At 41.7% G+C, this 25,815-nt stretch overlaps 1 protein-coding gene and 1 long non-coding RNA gene across 12 annotated transcripts in view; one reads left to right on the plus strand and one right to left on the minus strand.

Annotated features, from left to right (window-relative positions):
• The first annotated feature begins 70 nt into the window (after positions 1 to 70).
• Positions 71 to 4,360, plus strand: LOC310657974. Its single transcript, XR_014502056.1, has 2 exons — positions 71 to 1,717; positions 1,749 to 4,360. It is a non-coding gene; the product is annotated as an uncharacterized lncRNA (long non-coding RNA).
• NUMB (NUMB endocytic adaptor protein) overlaps positions 3,619 to 25,815 on the minus strand; it is a 61,164-nt gene continuing 38,967 nt past the window's right edge. For 3 of the 11 annotated variants that reach the window (XM_083398655.1, XM_083398652.1, XM_083398656.1), the window contains exons 4-11: positions 22,485 to 22,517; positions 18,252 to 18,326; positions 15,174 to 15,314; positions 14,456 to 14,657; positions 11,526 to 11,825; positions 10,681 to 10,830; positions 9,510 to 9,665; positions 3,619 to 5,604 (exon numbers count right to left, since the gene is read on the minus strand). In XM_083398655.1, coding sequence (XP_083254781.1) covers positions 4,895 to 5,604; positions 9,510 to 9,665; positions 10,681 to 10,830; positions 11,526 to 11,825; positions 14,456 to 14,657; positions 15,174 to 15,314; positions 18,252 to 18,326; positions 22,485 to 22,517 — 1,767 coding nt within the window. In that variant the 3' untranslated portion in view covers positions 3,619 to 4,894. The remainder of the gene's footprint in view (positions 5,605 to 9,509; positions 9,666 to 10,680; positions 10,831 to 11,525; positions 11,826 to 14,455; positions 14,658 to 15,173; positions 15,315 to 18,251; positions 18,327 to 22,484; positions 22,518 to 25,815) is intronic. The other 8 variants (XM_083398660.1, XM_083398659.1, XM_083398661.1 and 5 more) reach the window with 3 other exon arrangements.

A 25,815-nucleotide genomic window follows, 5' to 3' on the forward strand; every position in this document is an offset into this window, starting at 1 on the left:
AAAATAAAATAAAAAGAACACAATGAAAAATCAGTATATTTACTGTGGTAGATGTGCCACCTCTCTGCAGGCACCCTGAATGAAGCTTGTGGACCACCAGTGGTCTGCAGACTACAATTTGGGAACAACTATTCTAGGCGCGGGTGGCGCTGTGGGTTAAACCACAGAGCCTAGGACTTGCTGATCAGAAGGTCGGTGGTTCGAATCCCCACGATGGGGTGAGCTCCCATTGTTCGGTTCCTGCTCCTGCCAACCTAGCAGTTCGAAAGCACGTCGAAGTGCAAGTAGATAAATAGGTACCGCTCTGGTGCAAAGGTAAACGGCGTTTCTGTGCGCTGCTCTGGTTTGCCAGAAGCGGCTTAGTCATGCTGGCCACATGACCCGGAAGCTGTACGCCGGCTCCCTCGGCCACTAAAGCGAGACGAGCACCGCAACCCCACAGTCAGCCATGACTGGACCTAATGGTCAGGGGTCCCCTTTACCTTTACCTTTATTCTAGGCTATGGCAGGCTACATGAATGGCTTCTGGCTTAAGACTGCTCCTGTACTCTGCTAAAGATGTACTGAACTTAAAAGGAGAAAAAGGCAGCCTTGTTGGGTTTATGCAGCTGTCATATCCCTCCTTGTTCAGGCTGACCCCAGGGGGCAGCCTGCAGTAAAGTTTTCCACCGAGGAGTTATCCATATGCAAACTGTAACACAGTTTATGGGGACACTCAGCATGAACAACTTTCACATTCTATCTTCTATAGTCTAAAGCATAACAGCATCTTGGCTGATAAAATGTCAACTTTCCGTCAACCAATGCTTTCATGGAAGAAATGTTTTAATGCACCACCACCACTTGCTCTTGAAATGGCCTGCATTTTCCCATTTGCAAAGCACATGAATGCACATGGTAAATCACAGTTCCAGGATCCCTGTATTATGACCAACTGCAATAACATCTGCCTTAAAGCCGGCTTGCATGGAGATCCCACACAGCCAAGCACCAGAACTATGCTCTTTCAAGACCCCAGGATGGAAAGAATTATGCGCAAAACTACCCACACATAAAAAGGTCAATAGACTCTTCCAAGTTTATAGGAAAACCCAAGTCTAGCCACAAACCATAACTCCAATATGTCACTCAATGGAGCAGTTTTGCAGGAAAATTAATGAAGCAGCCCTCAGATCTACTGATAGGTTTTCTTAATACAACAGCATTTGAATACAACAAGCATTTAGTGTGACAACTGACACCATACTGGGCTTGGGGATAGATTAACTATATGGGTAGCTTCTCTTTCCAAAACACCCAGATATCTAATTTCAGAAATACTGGAATGAGCAGCATCCATGAAAGGATGCATCAATTGGGATCACCACCACCACACACACTAACGTATTATCAGCAATCACAATTCTGCAAGTGCATTTGTGTAGCCAAACTGCTACCTACCACCCATGCAAAAGAGGTGGAACTTGTTCAAGGGAACTATGCAAAAGAGCAGAAGTCTTTTAAGAAAAACCCTAAAGGGAGCAAAACCCACCCAGACAGCCCAGTGTGGACCGAGCATATTCTGCAATCATGGAATGCTTATGGAGCAGAATGTGTGGGCATGTGCAAGAGAATGAATACTAGACTTGAGTGACCTAGAGTGCAACATACCTGACAGCACAGTCCTATACATCTCTAAGAAGCATATCCCACTGAGTTCTTACTCCCAGGTAAATGGGTTTACAACTGAAGCCTGTACCGGGCAGGAGTGCTCCACACTGCAACTTGCATTTTTTCAGGTCGCACTATTTTTCAGTTTTCAAATAGCTGAAGGCTGATATAAAAGAACCAAACTGTTGTGAGCTGCAGGGCTATGAACAGTTAAAAATCGGCCACTGTAGAAGAGTGAAAGAAAAATGCATTGGCATTTTATCCCAGAGATTAGTGTTCATAAGTCAGCCTTTGTTCTCAGCATCATCTGACTACCCAATGGGAACAGCTTCACTTAAGACTGTTGAGAACATGGATCTATTGCTCCTCTAAAAAAGCAGCATCTACAACACAGGCAATGTTTAGATGACAGAAACAATATGATCGGTGCATATTGCCTGCCACTGAACAGCTGAGTGCTATGGGAACAATTATGTCACAAGTTTTTTTTTCCCAGCTGAAAAACAAAGGTGCAAGCAAACTCAGTGATTGCATATTTTCAATGCAGCAAGGATATGATAGTTTAGATTTCCTTGAAATAGTTTAGATTTCCTTGAAATGGTTTGTATTCAGAATTTGTTTCCTGTGGAAGAGGGAAGGCACACTCAAAAGATTTACCATATAAAAACCAGGCAAGGAATTATATATTTATCCAATCAAAAATTGAAAAAAGAATCCTATGCAATTCACAGGAATTTTATAGATCTGAAACAATGAAAATACAATTCTCAGGAAAGACACAATCTGGGATTTAGCAGCGCAATGCTCCATCTGCACCACAATGGATGGTAATCTTGATACAGATGCACAGGCACCCTGTATTTGCAGCTTTAAAAACATAGGGGGGGGGGCACTCCAGGTCTGGCTTCTCACAGCAGGGAAATGGAGTCAGCTCTGTATTAATGCTTTATAAAATGATGACACAGGTTCCTGAAATGGCAGAATGTGTAGTTTTGCTATGATTTTTAAAAATGCTGAAGGAGTATGCCAACGTTTGATTTTAACAGCTGGGTAGCATATATAGCTGAGGGAATCGCTTTTTGGAATGTGTTCCTAAAATGCTGAGGAGTTGCGTCCAAATTCATGTACAGTTAGCAACTGCCTATTTACTGTGCAAAAGCACCTTATGGAAATCCTTGCCTAATTACTTGAGGCTTTGTGCAAAAGTTCTATGGTTAACAACAGATTGTGTAGTTGGTGGCAGCTTTGTTAAGAGTGTGTTTATACTTTCAGAACTCATGACGAGAATAAGAGGAAGAGGTGGGATGGATCTGTACATAGGTGCAATAGGGTATGTTCCAAATTCTCATAAACAAGCATGTATTTACATTTGATGCAGTTATAGTTTAGTATAGGGACTCATGCTTTTTCTTACTTTTCTATTGAATCTTGCAAAGTCAAAATAGCCTAATCATCAACTGTTTTCCAGTGACAATTGTGTAGTCAGGCAGAGTCCTGAATTATGGATGATGCCAGTTATCACAGACCATGCCAAATCATTTTCATGCTGCAGCAACAAACAGCTCTATCCCTGCAAATGGATCAGTTCTGGAATGACAGGAATGTGAATGATAAAGTTGCATAGGAAGCACAGAATGCTCTCCAGGGTTACCTCTGAGTAGAATGCGGTAACAACCACTAAACAAAAAAGAGATTGGGGTCAGAAGCAGGTACATAAAGAACCATATTTCTCAAATGCAACACACAGAAACCTAGTGACTCTGCTCGCAGCATTCAAGAACTCCAAGTAAAGCAAGAGCAAACCAAGTGTTCAAAAGTCTAAGTTCTAGTTTTCAAGTAATCAATTTCATACGGAAATGCGAATGGCAGTGGCAGCCTGCTACATCAGGCATGCGCCAGATGAATTCAAATTCAAGGAAGTACAGACACTGCAGGAAAAGGACAAGGAAACCTGCTCAAAAAGCCACATTATCTACTACCAACATTTATTTCTGTTAAAGCAGATTATAAATCAGTACAAATATATAACTTACGTTTGCTTGTAAGGCCAAGTTTTACGAGTAAAATTAAAAATGAGATGGATTTTCATGATTTGCTGAAGGAAGAACATGGAATAGCTGCAGTCTAGCCACAAGCTTTCACATAGAACAGTGGGAAAAAAGCCTTTTTAAAAAAAATAAAAAATAAAATCTAAATTCTATTCAATGCACATAAAATGGGTTCCTAAGTAGACCTGATTGTAGATATGATTACAGTCAACTTACCACAGTAGTGTTAAAACAGATTCAAGACAAGGAAACTGCAGCAGTATATGAAAAAACCTATATGTACTCCAATATGATCTAGTTTGAATTCTTTTTTTAAAAAGATAGAATTTACCCATTGTTTTTAAACCAAGACAATACTGCTCTTAATACTACTCTACTGTGATTTTTTTTGAATTGGTCATGATTCATGATTGTTGTTGCAATATGCTACTTACAATGATAGGACAAGAACAAGCTAATAACTCTGCTCCCCATTCTACTCTCATATTACTGACCGCAAGAATCAGTGATAAATCAATCTTATGTACAATTTTACATCCAACCCCCTTTTATACCTTTGGCAAGATTACTTACAACTCATTCCGCTTTTATTACCTAGAACTATTTAAAATAATCTAAAATGCATAAAAATAAAGATTTTGGCTTTATTTTATATATAATAATTATTGTGTTACTCAAAATGGAAGCTCATCCTTTTCCACAGACGGCATATGCCAAGCAGCTCTCACTTCTTCCCATTCCCCAGCTGAGCTTGTATCCCCCTGGCTACTCCTCCCTCTTTCCCCCCGCTCAGAGGAATGGCTCGCTCACAGGAAGGTAGACAGACACCTCCTGAAGATAGTGGCCACTAATTTGCTTCTCATCGTACGAGGTCTTCTGAAGTTCTGTGCGAGGAAAGGGCTTCAGGGCTCATTTCCCTTCTTCAGCCCTTTTGAGGTTTCCTTTGCCATTGAAGCTCCCAAGCAGGAACGCAAGCGGCCCAGGGACATTCCTAGATTTCCCAATAGTTGTGTGGTTGGGGCTTGGAGCGTCTCCCCCCACCCCACCCCAATTGTTCCCTCTCTGTATGCCCACTGATTCCATGGGGACACCAGCAATGGCGCATATGCTGCTCACTCGTCCCCTCTGCCCCCCTTCCACCCAATCCAATTCCAACATACATACATACAGACTTAAGCACAAAGCCACGGGACTGCTTAAAGTTCAATCTCAAAGGTCTTCTGCAATTCGCTCGAGAAAGGGTTAGTCGGAGACGGGTTGGTGCGCTGCTTTGATTTGCTTTCCAGCGCCGCCCATTGCGCTTCAAATGGATCAACCTGCTGGGCGGCTGCGGGCGGCAGTACATGCTTGTCCTCTGTGGGCCATTTGGCAGAGTCCACACCGTTGAAAGCAGCCGACCCGTTGAGCTGCTGGGGAGGAGGTTTGAAAAAAGGACTGGCAGTAGCACTGTTAGTTTCGTACTGGGGGAATGTCTGCTGCTTTATAAGACTAGGCGACTGGTGAGAGTGGGATCCTTGAGTGTGGCTTGCCGTGCCAAACACGTTTGCTACCATCTGGGAAGGGGTGATTCCAACCACCGGCACGCTTGGGGCGGAATAGGGCATTCCGTTTGCCACAGCGTATGGCTGAGCCGGGATAAACGCTGGTTGCATGGGCTGGACCACACCGACAGGCACAGGCTGAGATGCAATGAAGGTGCTGCCTGGAAAAGCTGGGGCTGCTTGAGAAGCCACAGGAGGCTGGAGGAGTGGCTGGGGAGCTGGAGGTGGCTGCGGCTGTGGCTGCTGGGACCGGACAGTTTTGGACACCTCTTCCAACCAGCGGTCTGCCTCGGAGGGAGTACGTCTGTGGTTCGCCTGGAACAGATTCGGTGAGGCAGCTCCTGAGTTGGTACTCCACTCGGAACCTATGAAGGAGAACAGAAGTTAGGGTAAGATCTCAGCAAGGGATACGCTTCATCCTGTTTCTAATCGCTGCTGCTTGATAAAGGATCTAACAGGGACCTTGAAGAAGTTCCAGTTTCCAACCATAATTTTATCAGGCTGGTCAGTTTCATAACAGCAGTTGAGATCACTACAACTAATATAGCAGGTTTGATTAATCGGACAAATGTGAACTTGCACTTGTTCATACTGGAGGTATGCCCAAAGACAGACTTTACAACATCCAGTCCCACTTTCAAAGTAGAAAATATTTACACTCATTCAGTTTCAGTAGAATAGCTCCTCATTCTAAAGCTCAGTAAAGGAAAAGTGCAAGCCGTGGTAACTGGACTACAAGAATGTACCAGATCGCCAGCCCCTAGGCCAGGGACTATGATTTATTTTATTGGCTCCAGGAGCCAGAACTTAGAAATAGGCCAACTCTGAAAGGTGGATGGGGGCTATCCTATCAGTCACACGGCATCACAAATGACAAGTGGCTTGCCTCTTCCACCAGTCAAATTACAGGTGGGAGAAACTGCTGCAAAGAGCACCCAATTGCTCTCTTGAGTCCAGCACTAATCGGGGTCACCCCTTCCTCGAATAGAAGGAATGAACCTGCTTACCACAGAGTTTGGGTGCATCTGCACTGCAGGCAGCTCTCTGATATGCTTGACTCAGAATAATCACTCAGATGATTGATGCTCAATGCTGGGTCTCGGCTCTGCACAGCTAGTTGTCAGGTACTTTGGGCGATCAATAACATGGCTTTGGTCAAGCCCTGCTTTTACCAGCATGGGCGGGGTATGACCTGCCCAAAACGGCATTGTGGACCTAGAGGGCCAAGACTGGCCCGCAGACTTTAGGATCTCCACTCGCCCTAGGCCAAATGAAAGGCTAATGGCATTCCAAGCAGGCACTGGGGACTTTATGCACCCCACTTTGGAATCAGGGAGATTGCCAAACATGGTGTGCAATGGCCCAATCGCCAATTACAAGCCTGAGCGTGTGATATCTGTACTGGCTGCTAAATAAATAAACTCTGTGACTCGGAATTCACCATTTGCAAAACTGGCATGATAGTTTGAAACTGTACTTACTGACAGCTTGTTGCTTTCGTTCTTTCCCTTCCTTCACTTACACTCCTTGCTTACGCTTTCTACGCAATTCAGTCTGTTAACCTCTGTCTAATTGCTCTGTAATATTCAATACTTAACATTTCAGTTTCTTTTAACTTATTTCAACTTAATACTTCTTTTCTGGATCATGCCTTATTCCCACCCTCTTCTCTGCAAAGGCTAAACCCCTGCCTCCTCCTCTATTGAGTTTCTTTACTCTTCAAATCTGAAAGGGCATGTTACTATTGTCCAACAGTCCCCAACTTAAGCAGATTTTGATGCTTCACCTTGGAGCTGCTTCTGGGTCTTTCTTTCCAACTATTTATTTTCATTAATTTTGTTACATTTATATCCTGCCTTCCTTCCATCGTGAGTCCAAGGCAGTGTATATCTGGTTCCCAGGCTGTTATCCATCCAGGCACTGACCAGACCCAGGCCTACTAATCTTCGGCAAGGTGGTGGCGTCACGTGCCATCAGATGAGAAACTATAAAGGTAAAGGTACCCCTGCCCGTACGGGCCGTTCTTGACAGACTCTAGGGTTGTGCGCCCATCTCACTCAAGAGGCCGGGGGCCAGCGCTGTCCGAAGACACTTCCGGGTCACATGGCCAGCGTGACAAGCTGCATCTGGCGAGCCAGAGCCGCACACGGAAACGCCGTTTACCTTCCCGCTAGTAAGCGGTCCCTATTTATCTACTTGCACCTGGGAGTGCTTTCGAATTGCTAGGTTGGCAGGCGCTGGGACCGAACAACGGGAGCGCACCCCGCCGCGGGGATTCGAACCGCCGACCTTTCGATCGGCAAGCTCTAGGCGCTGAGGCTTTTACCCACAGCGCCACCCGCGTCCCATGAGAAACTATAGCTCAGTGGTAAAACTTGTATGCTTGGTTCCATAAAGCATGAAGTTCTGCCCCTGCCTTCTGGCTTACAGAACCTCAGACAGCATTGTAGGGTTCTGAAAGGTCTCTGCTTCAAATCCAGTCCTGCTGGATCAGACCAAAGACCCCTCTAGTCTCACAGAGGCCAACCCGATGCCTGTGGAAAGCCTACAACCAGGTTCTGAGTGCAACAGCGCACTCCCCATGTGTTATTCCCAGAAACTGTTATTCAGAGGCACACTGCCTTCACCAGTGGAGGCAGTAAATATAAACATCTATTGACCCAAAAAAGGGTGTACAAATTTGGCTTGGCTCAGTAGTCAGCCATCGCTGGACTTCACCACTGATTCTTCACTTTGCCCAAGTCCTCTACACATGCCAGAGGATTCTGGGTAGGTCACATGTTGCTCTGTAGTTTAGAGAAGGAGCAGCACATGCTGCTTCTACATGCTCCAAAAATGCTTCAACACTGATCTGTGCAATAGGAATCTCATGCTGCACTGAGCAACAGGTGTTTTAGCCAACCAAAGTACAGTGTGAAAAAGACACTTCCCATAAGTTCTGCACAATTCATGGAGAACTTCAGGGAGGGATCGTTGTGCACATGGGCATCATGCTATGCCAAAGGTCTAAGCTACTTGCCCATGGTAAGCAGAAATGTGGAGGTCCAGCCAGACACAACTGGCACAACCAACCTGTGGCTTTCCACTGCAGCAAGGTATGACATACATGCATTTTTATGCCACTGGGTAAATGTATCTGGCAACCCTTGCTAAAATGCATGCATACATGCATTCAAGACTGTACGGATATTTGGGAAGTACTGGTATGCAAACAGTGATCATGTCTGGTACATTACATGTACGGCTGCCCCCAAATCAGTAGATTCATCCTTTGCTAGAGTTTAACTGTGAGCAGCACTTCAGGGGTGAAGTCAAACCACTGTGTTAGCAGCACCAAAGTGACCTCTTTGGGGCGCAAGCGTGGTCAGTGGGGATGGAGGCCCTGGGCTTCCCCCTCTTGACCTTGCTGATATAGCCGAAAGGAAAGCAGAGCAATAAATCTGGCACTAGCCTGGCTGCAGGAGTTGCCGGAAGGAGGCATACAAGGCACCATCCAACCGTCTTAGGAACTCCATTCAGGATTTGTGTAGGATTTACGTCATAGCCTTGTCTTCTCCTGAAGATGTCCCACAAGGCAGAGGAGGTTTAGGATCAGTTTTCCTTCTCCTAGATAGGCTACCCTCCCAGGTTGACAAGTCCCATGTGCCCTGCTACAGTGCCAGCTTTGAATTTACGAATGGTGGCAGATGTATCCTGGCTACTAAAGTAGTCTTGCTCCTGCAGTAAATTCTTATCCTCTCTCAAGCCATCTAAATGTTTCCCTAGATACTGAAGTAAAAGTACAAAGCTGCACCTCAAACATCCTTGAACACCTATTTATTATTCCTACAACTGTCCCTGGTTTGTGATGATGATGCAAAGGAGAGCCTTGCTGGTGGTGGCACCCCAGATTTGGAACTCCCTCCCTTCTAAGAGAAGACTGGTGCAGACACAGTTGAGCTTCCTGCACCAGGTAAAGACTTGGCTATTTGCCCAGGCCTTTGCAGGAATGTAATGCCAGACTGGATTTTTTTCTCTCTTCAAATTGCAATTCCTCTGCCTTGCTTTATGCATATTTTATTGTTATCTTCTCTGGAATTGCTTTTTGTAGCAAAGAGTGAAACGGAAAGGCTGTAAATAAAATAAATGGATTCCTTTGCTTTGCCTCAAACCAGATGGCTTTGGATATTAAAAATCCCCAAGCAATGCATTAGATGAAAGATCCCTCTAATCCAGCACCACATACTTCAACCCTCTGAAAGCAACACACAGGATCTGTGCCCGGTCTTACCAGAAAGAGCGGCTGCGGCTCTAGTTTTAGCAGCAGCTGGAGCAGCAGGGGCAAGAGCCCAAGGATTGGTTTCACGAACTGGTATTGCTGTGGGTGCTACAGTAGTTTGAGCTGGTTTAGCAGTAAGCACACTGAAGGCAGAGGCAGTGCCATTAACTAAAATGGGAGCAGACAACATCAATGCTGTTAATTCATGCAAGGCATGCAGGTGACTGGGATGTTAAAAATAAATGTATGATTTCTGCCAACATGCAACACACATCAACATCTCAGCCACTCTTTCACACTGTTAATCTACTGACATTTTCTACGATGCAAATTACATTTCCTGTTGACTCAGGTGTTAAGACAACCAAGTAATTTTTAACTATTTCTCCTAAGCAGAATGCAAATAAAATGACTTCCACATTTTATACTCAAATGTAACCCAATTTGTTTTTTATAACCTAATCAATACAGTTAAACTACTTCATCTGCACTGCAAATTCAAAGCCATTAATTACAGACTTCTACTATCCTACCCACATGCTTAAATTTAAAGTGTCCATGAAAAACCAAAGGACGTGAACTTCACGTTCCACACATTCTTACTTCTTCCTCTTCCTCCCCCATTTATTACTATTTTTATTATTACTTGCTTGACCATGAGCAACATTCTTACTTCCTGAGCACTAAGGGTGTGGTTTGAATTGAGAAAGTGTGCAACAACTTGGAACTGTAAAGATCTTCTGGCTAATGAAATCAATTTCTACTCCACAACCTGAAATTCTAACCACATTTTGTCTTTCACCAAAATTCGTTGTCTCAAGGATCCAGTCTTAAGTTACTTTGAGCAAAGCTATCAAAACTTTGAAGTTGAGAAACTAATAAAAATATTTTTTTTAAAAAAAAACGTTGAAGTTGCACCTCATTTAAATCAACACACCAATTGTTTTCAAGGCTAAAAATGTGATCTTCTCTTTGAAAACATTTTATATAATTAGTTGAATAGTTTTGGATGGGTCCTCATCTTTTGAGGAAAAGCATATAAAATGAGCAAAGCATAATGACTTCAGAGACAGACAAGGCAGCTGCAAGACACTTAGAGACATTAAAGCAATGGCGGCGGAGGAAAGCAGCATTGCATATGTAACAAACACCATGAATGCACCCAAACTTAGAGAGGACACACCTTGAAAAGCAGGAGACTGTGGTGCAACTACAGTGACTGGTTTTGTCATAGGGGCAGAGGTGAAAGGGTCCTCCGATGGTGTGCTAAATGCATTTGTAATCTGGGAGCACAGGGAACTAATGCTATCCACTTCTCCTTCAACCTCAGGAACTGAAAATAAGAATAAAAATTGCACAGGAATGAAGTCAACTGAATGCACAGGGCACATTCTTCTCTCCTCCCCCCACTCACATGATATTTCTATGGCTATGCAATATTGGATCGGCCCTAATTTAGCAATATCTAACAACAACAACAACCCCCAAGAACTAAGTGTTTAATTCATTCCTCTGTGCAAGCACATGAATTAAAATATGCCAACTTAAACCACAATGCTCATGGCCCAGACGTTCAGACCATACATTTCTACCTCTTAATGTGTTCCATGTATTTCAAACTGTAAAGGTATTTAACAATAGTAAATATTATTGGGCTAGGTATGTATATTACAGTGGAACCTTGGTTGTCGAACGTAATCCATTCTGGAAGACGGTTCGACTTCTGAAACACTCGACAACCGAGGCACAATTGCCAGTCGGAAAAATCCATTAAAAAAATGGAGAAACACAGAAATATTATACAGAGGAAAGTTGATAGAAGTTAAGGTCACAATGTAAGTACACTTTGGTGCAGAGCCAACAACAAAATTGGTGCCTGACACTGACATTTCAAGAAAGAAACAGTGAAGATACGAGGGGTAGAGGATCATAACATCTCTTTACAGAGATCTCTCTCAAATGTGGTGATCAAGTGAGCTCAAACTGCATCCAAGTGTACTAAGGACATGGGGATAAATTTTGCCCTACCTGAGTTTTTCATGGGGAAGTCGCTCTTCCTCTGAACCGTTGAAGGGAGCTCATTTATTCGCAAAGAGAGCTGTCGTTTAAATGGGGACATCTTCTGGCTAAGAGCAGGGAAACCTCTGAAAGAGCCTTGTCTGGCTAGTTGCTCTATGGGAGCATGTCTTCGTGGGATAGCATGGGGGTTATTTGACTCTTTGTCAGCAGAGGATGCAACCTCAGCACTAGGAGAGGTTGGGGAACTTGGTGATGGGGCTGTATTGCCAGGCACAACACTCGACACCACCGCTTTCACATCAGTTTCAACTGCGAGAAAAAATAGCAGGAAAAAGTTAACACAGGGATCAAGATAAAGAGACTTTTTTTATTATTGGGTTCTTTTAATCAAGATAAAGAGACCTTTTTATTATTGGGTTCTTCAGAGATTTTTTTTTAATTAATTAAAAACAATATGGTAACTTCCTAGATGATAGATAGATAGATAGATAGATGATAGATAGATAGATAGATAGATGATAGATAGATAGAAAGATAGATATAGATAGATAGATAGATAGATAGATAGATAGATAGATAGATGATAGATAGATAGAAAGATAGATGATAGATAGATTAGATAGATAGATAGATAGATAGATAGATAGATAGATGATAGGTAGATGATAGATAGATAGATAGATAGATAGATAGATAGATGATAGATAGATGGATAGATAGATAGAGATGATAGATAGATAGATAGATAGATGATAGATAGATAGATAGATAGATAGATAGATATAGATAGATGATAGATAGATAGATAGATAGACAGACAGATAGATAGATATAGATAGATGATAGATAGATGATAGATGATAGATAGATAGATGATAGATAGATGCAAAATGCTATTTTTCTACAGTAATTGTTTTTTGCATTTTTATCATGACTAATGCAGAGACAGTGCTTGGTGCAATTAACTAGCCTCTTAATCTATCCAGGTTAGTTTAGCAAACATTTCAACGATCATAATGACTTGTTATGAATTCCATTTTCCATCTTCGCTGCTACTGCTCTGTTGTTTCAAGATCAGGTTGTAGCAAATCGCCTCTCATGTTGACACACTCTAAATGGGGCTGCCTTTGAAGACTGTTTAGAAATGTCATTTGGTTCAGACTGCTGCAGCTAGGCATCTTATGGGGGTATAGGGAAGTAGGACTCATGTTACTCCCCTTTTGTAACAAATGCACTGGATACCTATTCCTTTCTAAATGCAATTCAAAGTCCTCATTTTTACCTATAAAGACCTAAATGGCTTGTGGCCAGATTACCTGAAATGCCTCCTCCTCCTCCTCCTTCTTCCATATAATCTTGCCTGAGAACGCAGATCTTTCACAGAGGCCCTTCTCAGTGTCCCTTCAGGTATCCATAACATATGACAGGGGCATTTCTGTAGCTGCCCCCACCTCTGGAGCTCCCTTGAGAGATCTGCACTGGTTTCATGGCTTGCGTTTAGGAAGGCAGTTAAAGCTGCTTCTTTTAGTCAAGATTTTAAGCCCTCTGAAATACTCTGCTGTGGGTTTGGTTGTTTGCTATTGTTTACATTCGAATTCACTACAAATGGCCCTCTAGAGCTGGATTTAAGTCTTTTATCTGTTTGAACATTTCATAGACATCACACAAAATAACAAGCCATTAATAAATGGCTTTTGCATAGCAAAGAGCCATGGAGATGCTGCATATTGATCTGCCAGAGATTTGACAGAAATGTATAGGGAGCAATTCAGTGCTTCGCTGTTTCAAAAATTCCATCAGTTTAAGCATTCTTGCTTTCCCAATGGAATAATCTTCCCTCACATACTGTATTGCAGTTTCCCCCAGTTCCCCCCCCAACAAGCCAATTTGGGGAGGGGGGCAAGGAGAGGAGAGAAGGGGAAAGCCCCCATTGCAGTAGTGGAAGTCCCTGCGCAGGCTTCCACTAGCAGGACCACTTAGTAGAATCTGGTCTTCAGTGTGTCATTCCAGATAATGAAACTAAAATTGCAAACATCTTATCAGAATATTGTGTTCTACATTAAGCATTTTCCAGGCGTATTTGAATTAAATGTGGTGAAATAAGCAACAGGACGCCAAGATATGGGACAGAGAAGCTCATTTAAATGATAGCTCCAAGACCTGCCGCCTTCTTCCACTTCTTAATTTACACACTTCCCAACTGTATTGGTGCCTATGCAGCACACGCCTCTGAAGGAAACTAACATTCTCAGTCATTATTTAAAGGGCTGGGTGGGGGGAACCTAATATGTAGGGGGCAAATACATGTCTACAAAGTCAAGAGTGAAAATATAAGTGTACTTAAAGATTATCTGCTCTATCTTGTCATGAAGATGCAACCATTGTTTGCGAGTCTATGTGTTAAGACAGCTTCTATTCTTAACCAACTAGGTAAATCATTATTACTTTTTCCAAGATCACTGGCTCTGAAGTGTTGCAGGCCATGAAATCTGCAGGCGCTCCTTTAGTATTTAAGAAACCAAAGTATTAGATTAAGAGTGGCAAAATTTTGGCCCTCCAGAGATCGCTGAACTGCAACTCCTACCTGTCCCAGCAAGAATGGCCAATGGCAAGGGATGATGGAAGTTGTAGCACAGCCCTTTCTAGAGGGTCAAAGGTTCTCCATGCCTACATTAGACAAATCAAGCTCAGAAACATGGGAAATTAAGGAGTTACACTAATCCCTCCTCCTCAATCTAACGCACAGAATACGCAACACACTATATCTCTGTTTCTGCAAAATCCAAAGCTCTCAGGGGCCTACTGAGGATATTTTAGGTCCAAAACCTTATCAAGAGGTATAATGAAGTTATTTTGCAGTAGGGTATTTAAAATGACAGGCCAGGTAAAATGGTAGTTTGATTAAGAACTTCCCAATAGCCAGACTCGTACCACATTACCTTTTGTGTCTTGTATCTGCCTCATGCCTTCCTCTCTTTCTGCTTGTTCAGTTGCTGTAGTAACCCTGAAAGACCCCTCTCTTGTGAATGTGGTTCTGCTGGCATCAAAGGTGGCAGTCACCCCACACTCCTTCTCTCTCTTTTGCTTTCGCTCCAAGCAGGCTGCAAACGCACAGCCAACTGCATGACTCAACCTCTCTCCCTGAAAAGATATTGCGTCATTTAGAAACCAAAATGGAACTACATATTTCCTCCAAACATTGCCAAATGATAGCTGGCACTCAGTGCTAGCTTCCCTTCGCTGTACAAATTCTGGTCAGCAGAATTCAGAACTATTACATCCAGTTAAAGCACAGGTTATGAGAGACATGAGACATACACATGGATTAAGACTTTAAATATATATTTTAGCTGCCAGGTGTTAATGCTGTTCAGTCAGCTCATATACTGAAATATTGGTGCTATAAAATCCATAATGCAGATACTGTACAATTTTTTAAAATGGCAATTCATGCCATTAGGTTCCTTGTTTCTATTAAGAAACATACATGATTTACACTAGCTACAGCATTTTAACATTCCAGTTTCAAATATCTGAGCATGTTTAATGCACTGCTCTTAAATGACAAGATTGCCACAAGAAAGCTAAATTTCTCTAGACAAGTGACATAATTTGGAAATGGCCTCTTGTTTTTTTGTGATCCTAAAAGCAGCTTACCGTGTCCTTTACAGCCATAAAGCAGTGACATATCCAGCGTCGTGTTGTGCCATCTCGACAGATGTAAGAAAATGCCCTATCAAAATTCCTGTCCGGAGCACAGAAAGAAACCTTCTCTATTGTCTGATCAACTATAAGGTCCTAAAGAAAAAAAACAAGAAAGATGATATAAGAAATTCAAATCATTACAGGAGCATGGAATATACCACACAGTACATTTCTAGATTTCCTTCTTCCCTCTATCAGGTTAATACCAAAGTTGTACCTTTCAGTCTGCCGGATATATTTGCTTTATATATTTCCACATATATTCCACAGGGGTGACTTAAAAAAACAACTTTGGCTTCTCTTCAAAGGTCTGTGCAAGTGTATCCTCAAAATTATTGTACTGATTGGAGATTCAATGTTTGGAGACCTGTACTAATTCATCCAACCACCAAGGGGCAATATTACAATCAATTTCCCACATGAGCTGAAATATTACCATCAAGCATTATAGAGTGTAGTAGCAGAGTTTTAATATTGGCATCTTTAAGCTAAGCTGTTTATTAAGCAGCAACCGGCTCTCAAGCATCCGTGGCAAAGTTCAGCTGCCTTTTAAAATAGTTAAATATATAACATCAGCAGCTCTAGAGAGAGTTTAGTTTATGGAAACAGAGGGCAGGTGAACCATTGGAAGCACAGGACTTTAATCAGGTGTGGGAGAACTTTGGCCCTTCACATGCTGCTGTAGTGCAACCCTTACCACTCCTGCCAAATGGCCCTGCTAGCTCAAGCTGATGGGAGCTGAAGTCTAACAAAAACTGAAGGACCACAGGCTTCTGATTCCTGACTTAGACAAAACTATAATAGTAAGACGCATAATAATACCACCACTTGACTTTCATATAAGGGCTTAAAAGGTAAAGGTAAAGGGACCCCTGACCATTAGGTCCAGTCGTGACCAACTCTGGGGCTGTGGCGCTCATCTCGCTCTATAGGCCGAGGGAGCTGGCGTTTGTCCACAGACAACTTCCGGGTCATGTGGCCAGCATGACTAAGCTGCTTCTGGTGAACCAGAGCAGCGCACGGAAACGCCGTTTACCTTCCCGCCGGAGCGGTACCTATTTATCTACTTGCACTTTGACGTGCTTTTGAACTGCTAGGTTGGCAAGAGCAGGGACCGAGCAACGGGAGTTCACCCCGTCATGGGGATTCGAACCGCCAACCTTCTGATCGGCAAGCCCTAGGCTCTGTGGTTTAACCCAGAGCACCACCCTCGTCCCCATATAAGGGCTTACATGCATTCAAAGCATTTCACATACATTTTCAGGTCAAAAACCAGATATGCACATGTTTGCTAAAGATGCCGCTGCCAATTGGGGGTGCTGGGGGGGGTATTTTGTCATTAAATTTAGTGGGGGTGGAAGTGCAACCCTCCGCCTCCCTTGCTTTACCTCTGCTCTGCTGCTTTCAACCCTCTGTCCCTCAGGCTGTCTCAGATACTGAAATTAATAAGGGAGGGGGGGTCTTCAAGCAGAATTCTGGGAAGGCGGCCAAGAGTCGCTTCCCCTCTGTACTCTTTTTTGTTTAAAAAAATGCATATAGATTCTTCATCTCCACTTTACGATGAAAGTGGCAAATTAATGTTTACCAAATCTGCACACATCTGGTTTGGGGCCTCAGTAGCCCTTACAACAGCTCTATATTGTAAGTGGGGAGCTGAGAATCGGAGACATCTATACAGCAGGCTCATGCCCAACATTTGAATCATTAGCTTGCCAACTCGCATCTTATTCTCTTTCACTACGCAACACATCAAATCGACTCTGAACCTGCATGGGGCTCTGGACTTGCACAGTGGGTATTAGTCACATGTATAAATATAATCATTGCCACAGTTTCCTTACGCTTCAATGTACATCATTTCCACAGCTGTCCCTGGGATGCAGCTGCCTTCCACACTGACACAGAGGATCGAGGCAGCAGAGAGACAGAGTTGTATCATCTGTAGCGTCCCAAACAGTGCCACTACAGGGTATGATCCATCACAGAACCTCCTTATATTTGACATTAAATGGCAGCTGCAGCGGATGCAAACCTGTCCTTGGTTGGTGTTATTCCCCTCTGCAGATACCTCCACCTATTACTACTTTTTTTAAAAGGGAGGAGCAGAGAGCAAAGAACATAGGTGACCCCGAGCCTACTAGAGTCACTGGCAAGACTCCCGCTGATCTCTGTGTGCTTACTGGGGAAAGGGACAAGTTGGGCTGCCAATTTTAAAAGAATAACTGTAACCCTCCTGCAATAAAATAGGATGGCACAAATATCACGCAAACATCATTTAAAACTAAAAATAGGATTGGACACATTTGGGTATTCAACTAAAAAGCCATATGCAGTTTTAAAAATATGCACCTTCGGGATACGAATTAGCATATAAAGCGATATACAAATCATTAATTTTAATGCTCTCCCTTCAGTAATGCCTTAGAGATATTTTAAAGATTGAAAACCTTGATTGAGAATTAATTTGAATTGCACTGGCTTCTAGAGCCTTCAAATAATACCTTCCTCACATATTTTATTCATTTCTCACTGCAATATTTTATTTTACTTATTTTTTTAATATTGCCCTTCATCCAAGGATCGCAGGGCAGTTTACAATATAAAAACACAAAAATACACACCATAACAAATGTAAAAACAAACAAAAACAACAATTCTCACACAGATTTTCAAAATCTTAGGATGCAGCAAGAAAGAAATTCAGATCAATCACATATCTGTATGCAGTTTAATCTCTTTCAGCTTTTCTGCAGGGACAGAAAGAACAGGATGAAACTGTTGCCTTCTCCCTATTTATTGCTATGACAAAAAACACTTTTCAAGCAAACAAAGCAAAACAAGAATTCAAAGGACCTAAGTTCACAAAGGCAGAAAAAGCCAAATAAAATTTGAGCCGTATGTAATTAGCATATTTCATTCGCTGAACTAGGCATGTATGAAGTTATTAAAACCCTGCAATAGAAGAAGCAGTGAGAACTACAGTGATTATCTGTACAGCTTATGATGGTTCCAAACCCAGCAGTGTCTAACCTTTGTTTTCTCATCAACAACTCTGAGTCCATCCGCTGAAACCCACAGGACGGCTTTAACTGCCTTCTTTCCGCTCTTGCAGGGAAGAAAGAAAAAAGAAAAACAGTATTACTGCTGTGCTGTCAATAAGGCTGAATGCAGACTTCCTCTTTCCAAGAAGCACAAAAGTCAGTGTGCAGATGATATCCAACTTCAGTAGGAGTGCCCAAAGCCAGATATTCAGACCAAACAACAAAACCTCCAGAGAATCAAGCTGAAGCCAGCCTTTCAAGAACACAATGCAAAAGGAAGGGGGGAAAGAATAGAACAGGATGAGTCAAGTATGTTAATACATTCAAATAAAGGCAAAGAATTCAAGCTTAAATTCTTTACCTGTTTAAACACCAAATAAACTGTCAGTTAACACTGACGCTTAAGGAGTTACACCACAAGTAGCCTTTTTGCTGCCAGTTTTAGCAACAAGCATTCTAAGTCTGTCTTCCCATCACCCCAATGTTCTGTCCTGTGTCTCGTGCGGTAGCACTACCATCAAATGTGGAAGTACTTTACAGGATCGTAGTCAGCATAGGATTAGGGAAGTAGTTCCATTTCTCCTTGCGAAACGGAACTTTTGTCCTGTCCCCCCCATGTACCCCCTAAATCTGTTCCATGGGCTCTTCCATATTGGGCAAAAATATTCCAATTTAATTTAATTTGGTTTGATTTGTAATAATTTGGAAAATTAATAAAAGCAATCCAGAAAAAAAGATTCCTGCATTGCAGGAGGTTAGACACTATGACCCTCAGGATCCCTTCCAACTCTACTATTCAATGCAACTTTCAAATGACCCATAATGTGTGCCTGTGTACTGTATGCATTCGCTGGCTTTGACTGGCCAGCTAAACTGGGGGGGGGGGGGGAGATAGCTAAACTGGGGATAGCTGAAGGGTCTCAAAGCCTTCATGAGTTAGGGACTTCCCCTGCATGTGAAGAAAGGCTCTGGAGGATTGAGCAGACAAAACTAAGAGTGGTCCAACTGTTAAGAAGGCCGTTTCTGCACACAGTATAGAGGGAGTTGAGGGGCAGGTGGGGCTTATCAACCTGGAAAGGTAGCCCATCTAGCAGAAGGGAAACACTGATCCTAAACCTCCACTGACTGCAGGGTATCTTCAGGAGAAGATAAGGCTAAAGAGTAAACCCTAGGACACTTGGATAGTGCCTTCTATGCCTCCCTTTGGCAACTCCTGCAGCCAAGCTGGTGCGAAACGTATTGTTCTGCTTTCCTTTGGACCACATCAGCAAGGCTGAGGGGGGGTCTTGTGGTCTGGGCAGTCCAGGACCTCCATACACACTGCCCAGGCTTGCGCCCCAAGGAGGTCACTTGGGTGCTGCTAACGCAGCAGTTTGACTTCACTCCCAGAAGTGCACTCCATCATCTCTCCAGACGGATGGATGCCAACAATTGTGTTTTTATGCTTTGTAAGACATCCTGAGTGGGCTCAGCTCTAACAGTTAGCCTATAAATACGTGAGTGACTTATGGGATCTTTTATTGGCTAAGCAAGATGGCAAATACTTCAAGCCCCAACAAAATTCCTGTTACAATTCCCATTCCCAAATGTTCCAGGGCTATTGCCTGAAGCCTGTTCCCTTCTTAGGAGATGCTGCAATCCCACTATCTAGGAGTGGGTTGCAAAACCCCTCTGACATTTTAGGAGGAAGCATACATATCACTATTCCTTTTTCCATTTCCCCTTATCAACAGAGAAGATCTCACTACTGATACTGGCCTAGGGCTAATAAAGTTCCTCACAGCTACCCTATTAATTGTTTGGAAGAGTCCTAGAGACTAACTCCACTCCAGGACACTGGGAGATTTAACCTTTTATCCTATAACATATAGCTTAGATTGTTTAACGTTACACTGAATAACAAGTGCTAAGATTATTGTAGCCATATTTTGATGTGATGCAGTTTAGCTGGTCATGCTCTCCATGTATGGTATTATAATCTAAGCAACATTTATGATTTTAAATGCTGTTTATTTGGTATTTCAGTACAAAGTGTTTGCTGGGATGAACAGGAATGGGCTGGCTGTTCAGATTCATTACACACTTACAATTCTTGAGTTCACAGAAGGATATGCTTAGTTTCAGGGCAGGGGTGGTAGTGTTGGCATTAAGACAATTTGAAATATCATACTAGATGTGTACCTGTCTCACCTGGATGCCTTAACAGAAGCATCTTACTTGAAGTAAGATGTAGCTATTGATTTGTAGTTTTAAAAATGAGTTTTTGCCAAAAGTACCTGATAGTATTATGAATTATGATAGTATTATGAATTTTTGATAGTATTATGAATTTTTCTTTAGTTTAGTTTAGTAGTGGCCTACCGGAGCCACTACTTCTTTCTTTCTTCACTGGAGACATGCAAAGAACATAGACTGAACAATTGTACGGCCTGGATCAATACAAAGACTAAAATACTGAGCTAGGGATTCTCACGTTGAGATTCAACACTGCCATGAACTCATTAAGTGCTGTGGTATATTTTCAAAGGAGGTAGCCAGCTGGTCAGCGCTCACAGCAGAAAATGAAAAAATAAATAGCCCAGTAGCACATTCAAGACTATGGAAAATGTATTGTTATAGGATTACAGGATTAGATGATATTTTAGATCTCCAAGCCTGTGGTTTTCTATCTGCATGTTAGGATTCTAGGTAGTGATTAGAAGTGATGAAACCAGTTAATGACTCTAGCAAGCCTCTTAAAGATCTTTTTTAGTTGGTCAAGAAGTGTGTGTTTTCTATAGTTTACTACCTAAGCAGCTATGACAAGAGAAACTGGTTTCAAGGATATAACAGTATTATTGTGTAAGCTTAATGGATTACCAAGAGTCAAGCTTCTAGTGGACTCTAGCCCAAAAAGGTCTATACCATAATAAATGTGTTAATCTTTAACCACTCTCTCTATTTCCCAAAGTTATCCTAACAACAATCCTGTGAGGCAGGTTAGGTTGAGATAGTGACTGGCCCAAGGTCTTTTGTAGGTTTCATGGGAAATTTATTCCTAGTCTCCCAGGTCCTTGTCCATTTACAACCCCTCCTTATTCCACATTCGGGGGGGGGGGGCAGAAGCGAATAAGTTGGAGGAGGAGAATAACCCTTTCCCACAGGTCTGTTATGACCTTTAAAACTAAGCAAGGAAGGAAGTGTGTGAACTGTGGCAAGTAATTCATGAGGAACCTTGCTCATGTGAGGCTTTCCCAGCTGTTGCCCTTAACTTCTGGCATGCTGCAAAAATGTCTGGCAGCAACTGCAACTTTCTCACCAATTTCTCAATGCAGATTGAAAGAATCGTGTCCCGGCATAATCTTATAGTAGATGACACACAAATAAGTATGGCAACACAGACAGTTAATGTACAGAGAAACACAGCTCTGAATGGGTGTGGTACAGCCTTTTATGATCCTCTGTCTGCTGTTGTCCACTCTCTTTCAACCAGAGACAGGCGACAATGCCAGCATGTTCCAGAGATTTACACTCAGTGGGATTTTGTAAAGGAAATATTTTTTAGTTCTCTCTGTTTTTAGTTCAATTTTAAATGCCAATATTTTTTAAATTACAGCAATTTTCTAGCAAAATAAATGCACATTTAATTATTTAAAATTAAGCTTACAAACACTCTCTTTCATGGTTTGAGCTCATTCTGTCCCCCCATCCCCCCCAAAAAAACCCATTGTTGTAGTTGTTGTAGTTGTTGGGTTTTATAAACAAGAATGTTATACAAATAAGTATACCAAGTTTTCTCATGTTATTTGTATATCAGAAAAATAGAGTAGTAAATGTGGAAAAATATCTACAACATATGTTTCATTATTAGTCAATGTATGAGTTTTTAATCCTGCCCCCTCCCTTAAAGGGGACTCCTACCCATGTTTGCTTAAATGCAAATAGAAGTGTCAGTGAGTACACTAACCAGGTTGTGTGATTGTTCAAAGCTTCCATTCACATTCAGATGAAGACAGGTAGAAGCTCCCTTTAGACCTTCTCTGCTCCACACAGGAAGGCCTGGGACTGAGCAGGCAGGGAAGGGGTGTTTGGGCTAGTGCCAGCATGTGCAGCCCTATGCACTCAACACCAGTTGCTATTTCCTGTTCAGACATAATGTCTGAACGGGGCTTCTGACACAAGGCAATGCTATACTGGGGATGTAACTCCTTACAGCACAAACACAACAAGGCATTAAACTTACTTTTCCAAAGAAGCCTTTGAAGAACTTCCTTTCCTGGAGGAACAGGGGGGACAAGTCGAATGCTATTACTGTAGGTAGCTAAAGTGTCCCAGGGTTTTAAACCAACACATACAGACAAAAAATGGGGATTGGAAGGAAAGTAGGGAATGTTTAGGGTTATCCATAGAGGATGTGACAGGCAGATGTGGAAAGTCCCATGAAAATGCACACAGAAAGCATCACATGGGCTTTTATTAGGACAGGCCGTAGCTCTGAAATTGGTGGAAAGGAAAGGAAAAATCAGACCCAATTTCATGCAAAATGTTTTAGACTTCATTTTGTTTGTCCCTTTAGCTTTTAGTAGGTTACAAGCCAAACTTGGCAGCAGACATGGAGATGTTCCAAATTGGATGATGATGACTTGAAATTAGCACATTAGATAAATTTTGAAAAGCTCGAGTTAATTAACAGAGCTCAAATAGCATGACAGCAAAAGGAAAATAATTTGGGGAGCATATTTCCAGTCCTTATCAAAAGCCTGCTTAGAAAAGGTGTTTGTGTTTAAGCTCATATACCCTCCATCATGATTTTCCAACAGTATTTTGTAAAGCAGATTTAGTAGAAAGTGTAGGGGATATTTATGCCGCAGTTTCTTTTGTTTTAGAATGTGGATTCTTTCACTGAAGAGGCTCCATATTAGATTTTGGCTTCTTACTCCCCTTTATTTCTTTCTTTTTTCCTTCCTTCCTTTCTCTCTCTCTCTCTCTCTCTCTCTCTCTCTCTCTATCACACACACACACACACACACACACACACACAGACCATTCAGAAACTTACAAGTAAACTACTGTATCTGCATCATCTAAGAGTTCTCGCTTCACTGTTACTATATGTATATAGTGCTTAGAGTTTTGTGATTAAGCAGCTTATGAAGCTTTCCAAATAAACAATGTGTATACTGAACAGGAACACTTCATACACATCTTACAGTATACATATAGAAAATGTGGTAGATTTCACAAGCACAATCAGCGAAGTGGGAGTATTACACATTTTGATGGCAATCAAATGCAGCAGCTTTAAGATATATTTCACAGGCAATTTTAAAATTATTTATCCATTTCAGAGACAAACAAAAGCCCAGATATATATTTTGTGACAACCTTCACTGAAAATTAAGGGATGGGATCAACAGTGCTTTAAATTATTCCTGTGATGACTACCATGAAGCAAGCCATTTATGGGCTTTGGCTTGCTTCACAAGCTTCACAGCCTCCAGTACAAAACGTTTATGGTGGTTTGGAGAAAGTTAGTTAATCTGCATGGTGAACTGCTGATCATGAATGTCTTCCTACATGGTGGCAGCAGTTTCTTCATATGTACAAGAGATACAAGGCCACATCTGTGGTCATCTCTGATACTTAAGGGCCTAGAAGTAACAGCAGGCTTTACAGACATTATGCCCCTTCTCTGCCATCTATCAGCTATTTCAACACATGGCACTGGGTGATGAAATATCTAACTTAATATTGTTGCCTTAAATGATTAAAACTGTCTTCAAGATAGCTTATTACAAAAAAATCTCGGTAAGAAAAAGGGAACAACTGCACTAGGTTAAAAAAATGCTATAGGGGTACATACTTGAAGATTTGTTATGGGATTCCTTTTTTTAAGTTGCCAGTTTGAAAATGTATAATCAATCTCATACACATACACACACACACACACACACACACATATATATATATATGCCACCACTGCCAAGTTAAGCATTAAATATCAATATAAGCCTTCAGAAGATATGCCAGAGTTCAGGAGGTCCGTAAGGTACCTTGCTTAAGAAACTGTAATTAGGTTTAATTTTCAAAAGGTGTTAACTTGGAAAAATTTAGATATTCTAGAAAAAGTATTAATGATAGAGAACATGCAAAATGGATTTTAGGGTAGCTATGGAAGTTAATATTCAGATACACTAGTATTTTCAAACACTATTAAGTTTCGTTTACCTGCTAAAACAAGAAAATACATTAACAAACGTATCATATTTGCAAACAAAACAAAAAAAGACTTGTTAAAGACACTAACACTGAAGACAATTTTAACCAAATGAGAGAGGATGGAGACAAGACACAGGCAGCTTCCAACACAGTTTACTGAGGGGCAGGTAAAATGCTGTTTGTCAAGAGGAAAGCTACATTTTAAAAGCATTGTGGTAAAAATTGTACATCAGTATTTTATTATGTCAATTCATACTATTCTAAGTAGAGTTAGGAATAAGACTAATGAAACTATGCCATGTTCCAGCAGCCGTGACAACCAAAGTATATAAACTCAATTATTCCCACCCCTCCTCTAGTGAGCTTGGATATGTGTTTCTCCGTAACTGAAAGTAAAAGGCAGTGTGTCCTAAAAAAGAAAGAAAAAGTAATGTTTTATATCTTTGGGGGAGCACTTCCTCACACAATCTTTTTGGTATTATTATCCAAATCTGAGGCATGCAGCAGGTCCAGTGAAGACAATTTACTGCAGCCATTGAAGAGCACAGAAAAGGAGAAACCGGGTTTAGCCATTTAAGAGTTTACCACACACAAGTCAGTCTGTTTTGACAACATCAGATTGCTACACCCAGATAGATACATCAAGATTCAACTGCCCTTGAATGACTTATGACTTGTTCTCAGAGGAAGTTGTTCTACTGTATTGGAAGAGACACGGTTGCCCTGTGAAAATGGAAGTTCAGTCGACAAAACAAAATCCTGGGTATAAGCTAAGAAAGAAAATCCACATTTATGAACAGAAACAAAAAGCAGCAACTTAAGAATGATCTCTACAGTTGGATGTTTGGTTGACATTTTAAGTCTCAATATGAGAATGCTCCTCAGTAATCAGTAGAAGTGGCTTGAGGGGAGTGAAATACATCAATATTTTAGAAAAGCAGCACTAAAGTCAATATCAATTGGCTTTATTGACAAATGGTCTGGCATAATCAGTTAATCTATATAGAATAGTATAAGTGAAAGTTGTATGAGCTTAAGATTTCAGTAGAAATAGAAGTCTCTTGTGTTGAATGCCACACAAGGAAGGCCCATAGTCTTGTGATTTCCATGTGCCATCTGTGTGTAATAGGTGGTTTCAAGTGACTGTTATTTCAGAGTGATTTTCACTGGATATAGTACACAACCATTTTGTTTAAGTTATGGACATGAACAGGGAATTCAAAGACTGAAGTTATGTTCTTTGATTCCAGAAATGTAGTGTGCAGTGTGCCAAATGTGTTATACGCACAACTTTAAACATCTGTCTCTTTGGGCTTAGAAATTGGGGGGGGGGGGGTAGTTTTATTGATCACTTT

Source organism: Podarcis tiliguerta (genome assembly GCF_965153285.1).
Source record: "Podarcis tiliguerta genome assembly, chromosome: 1".
NCBI classification, from domain to species: Eukaryota; Metazoa; Chordata; class Lepidosauria; order Squamata; family Lacertidae; genus Podarcis; species Podarcis tiliguerta.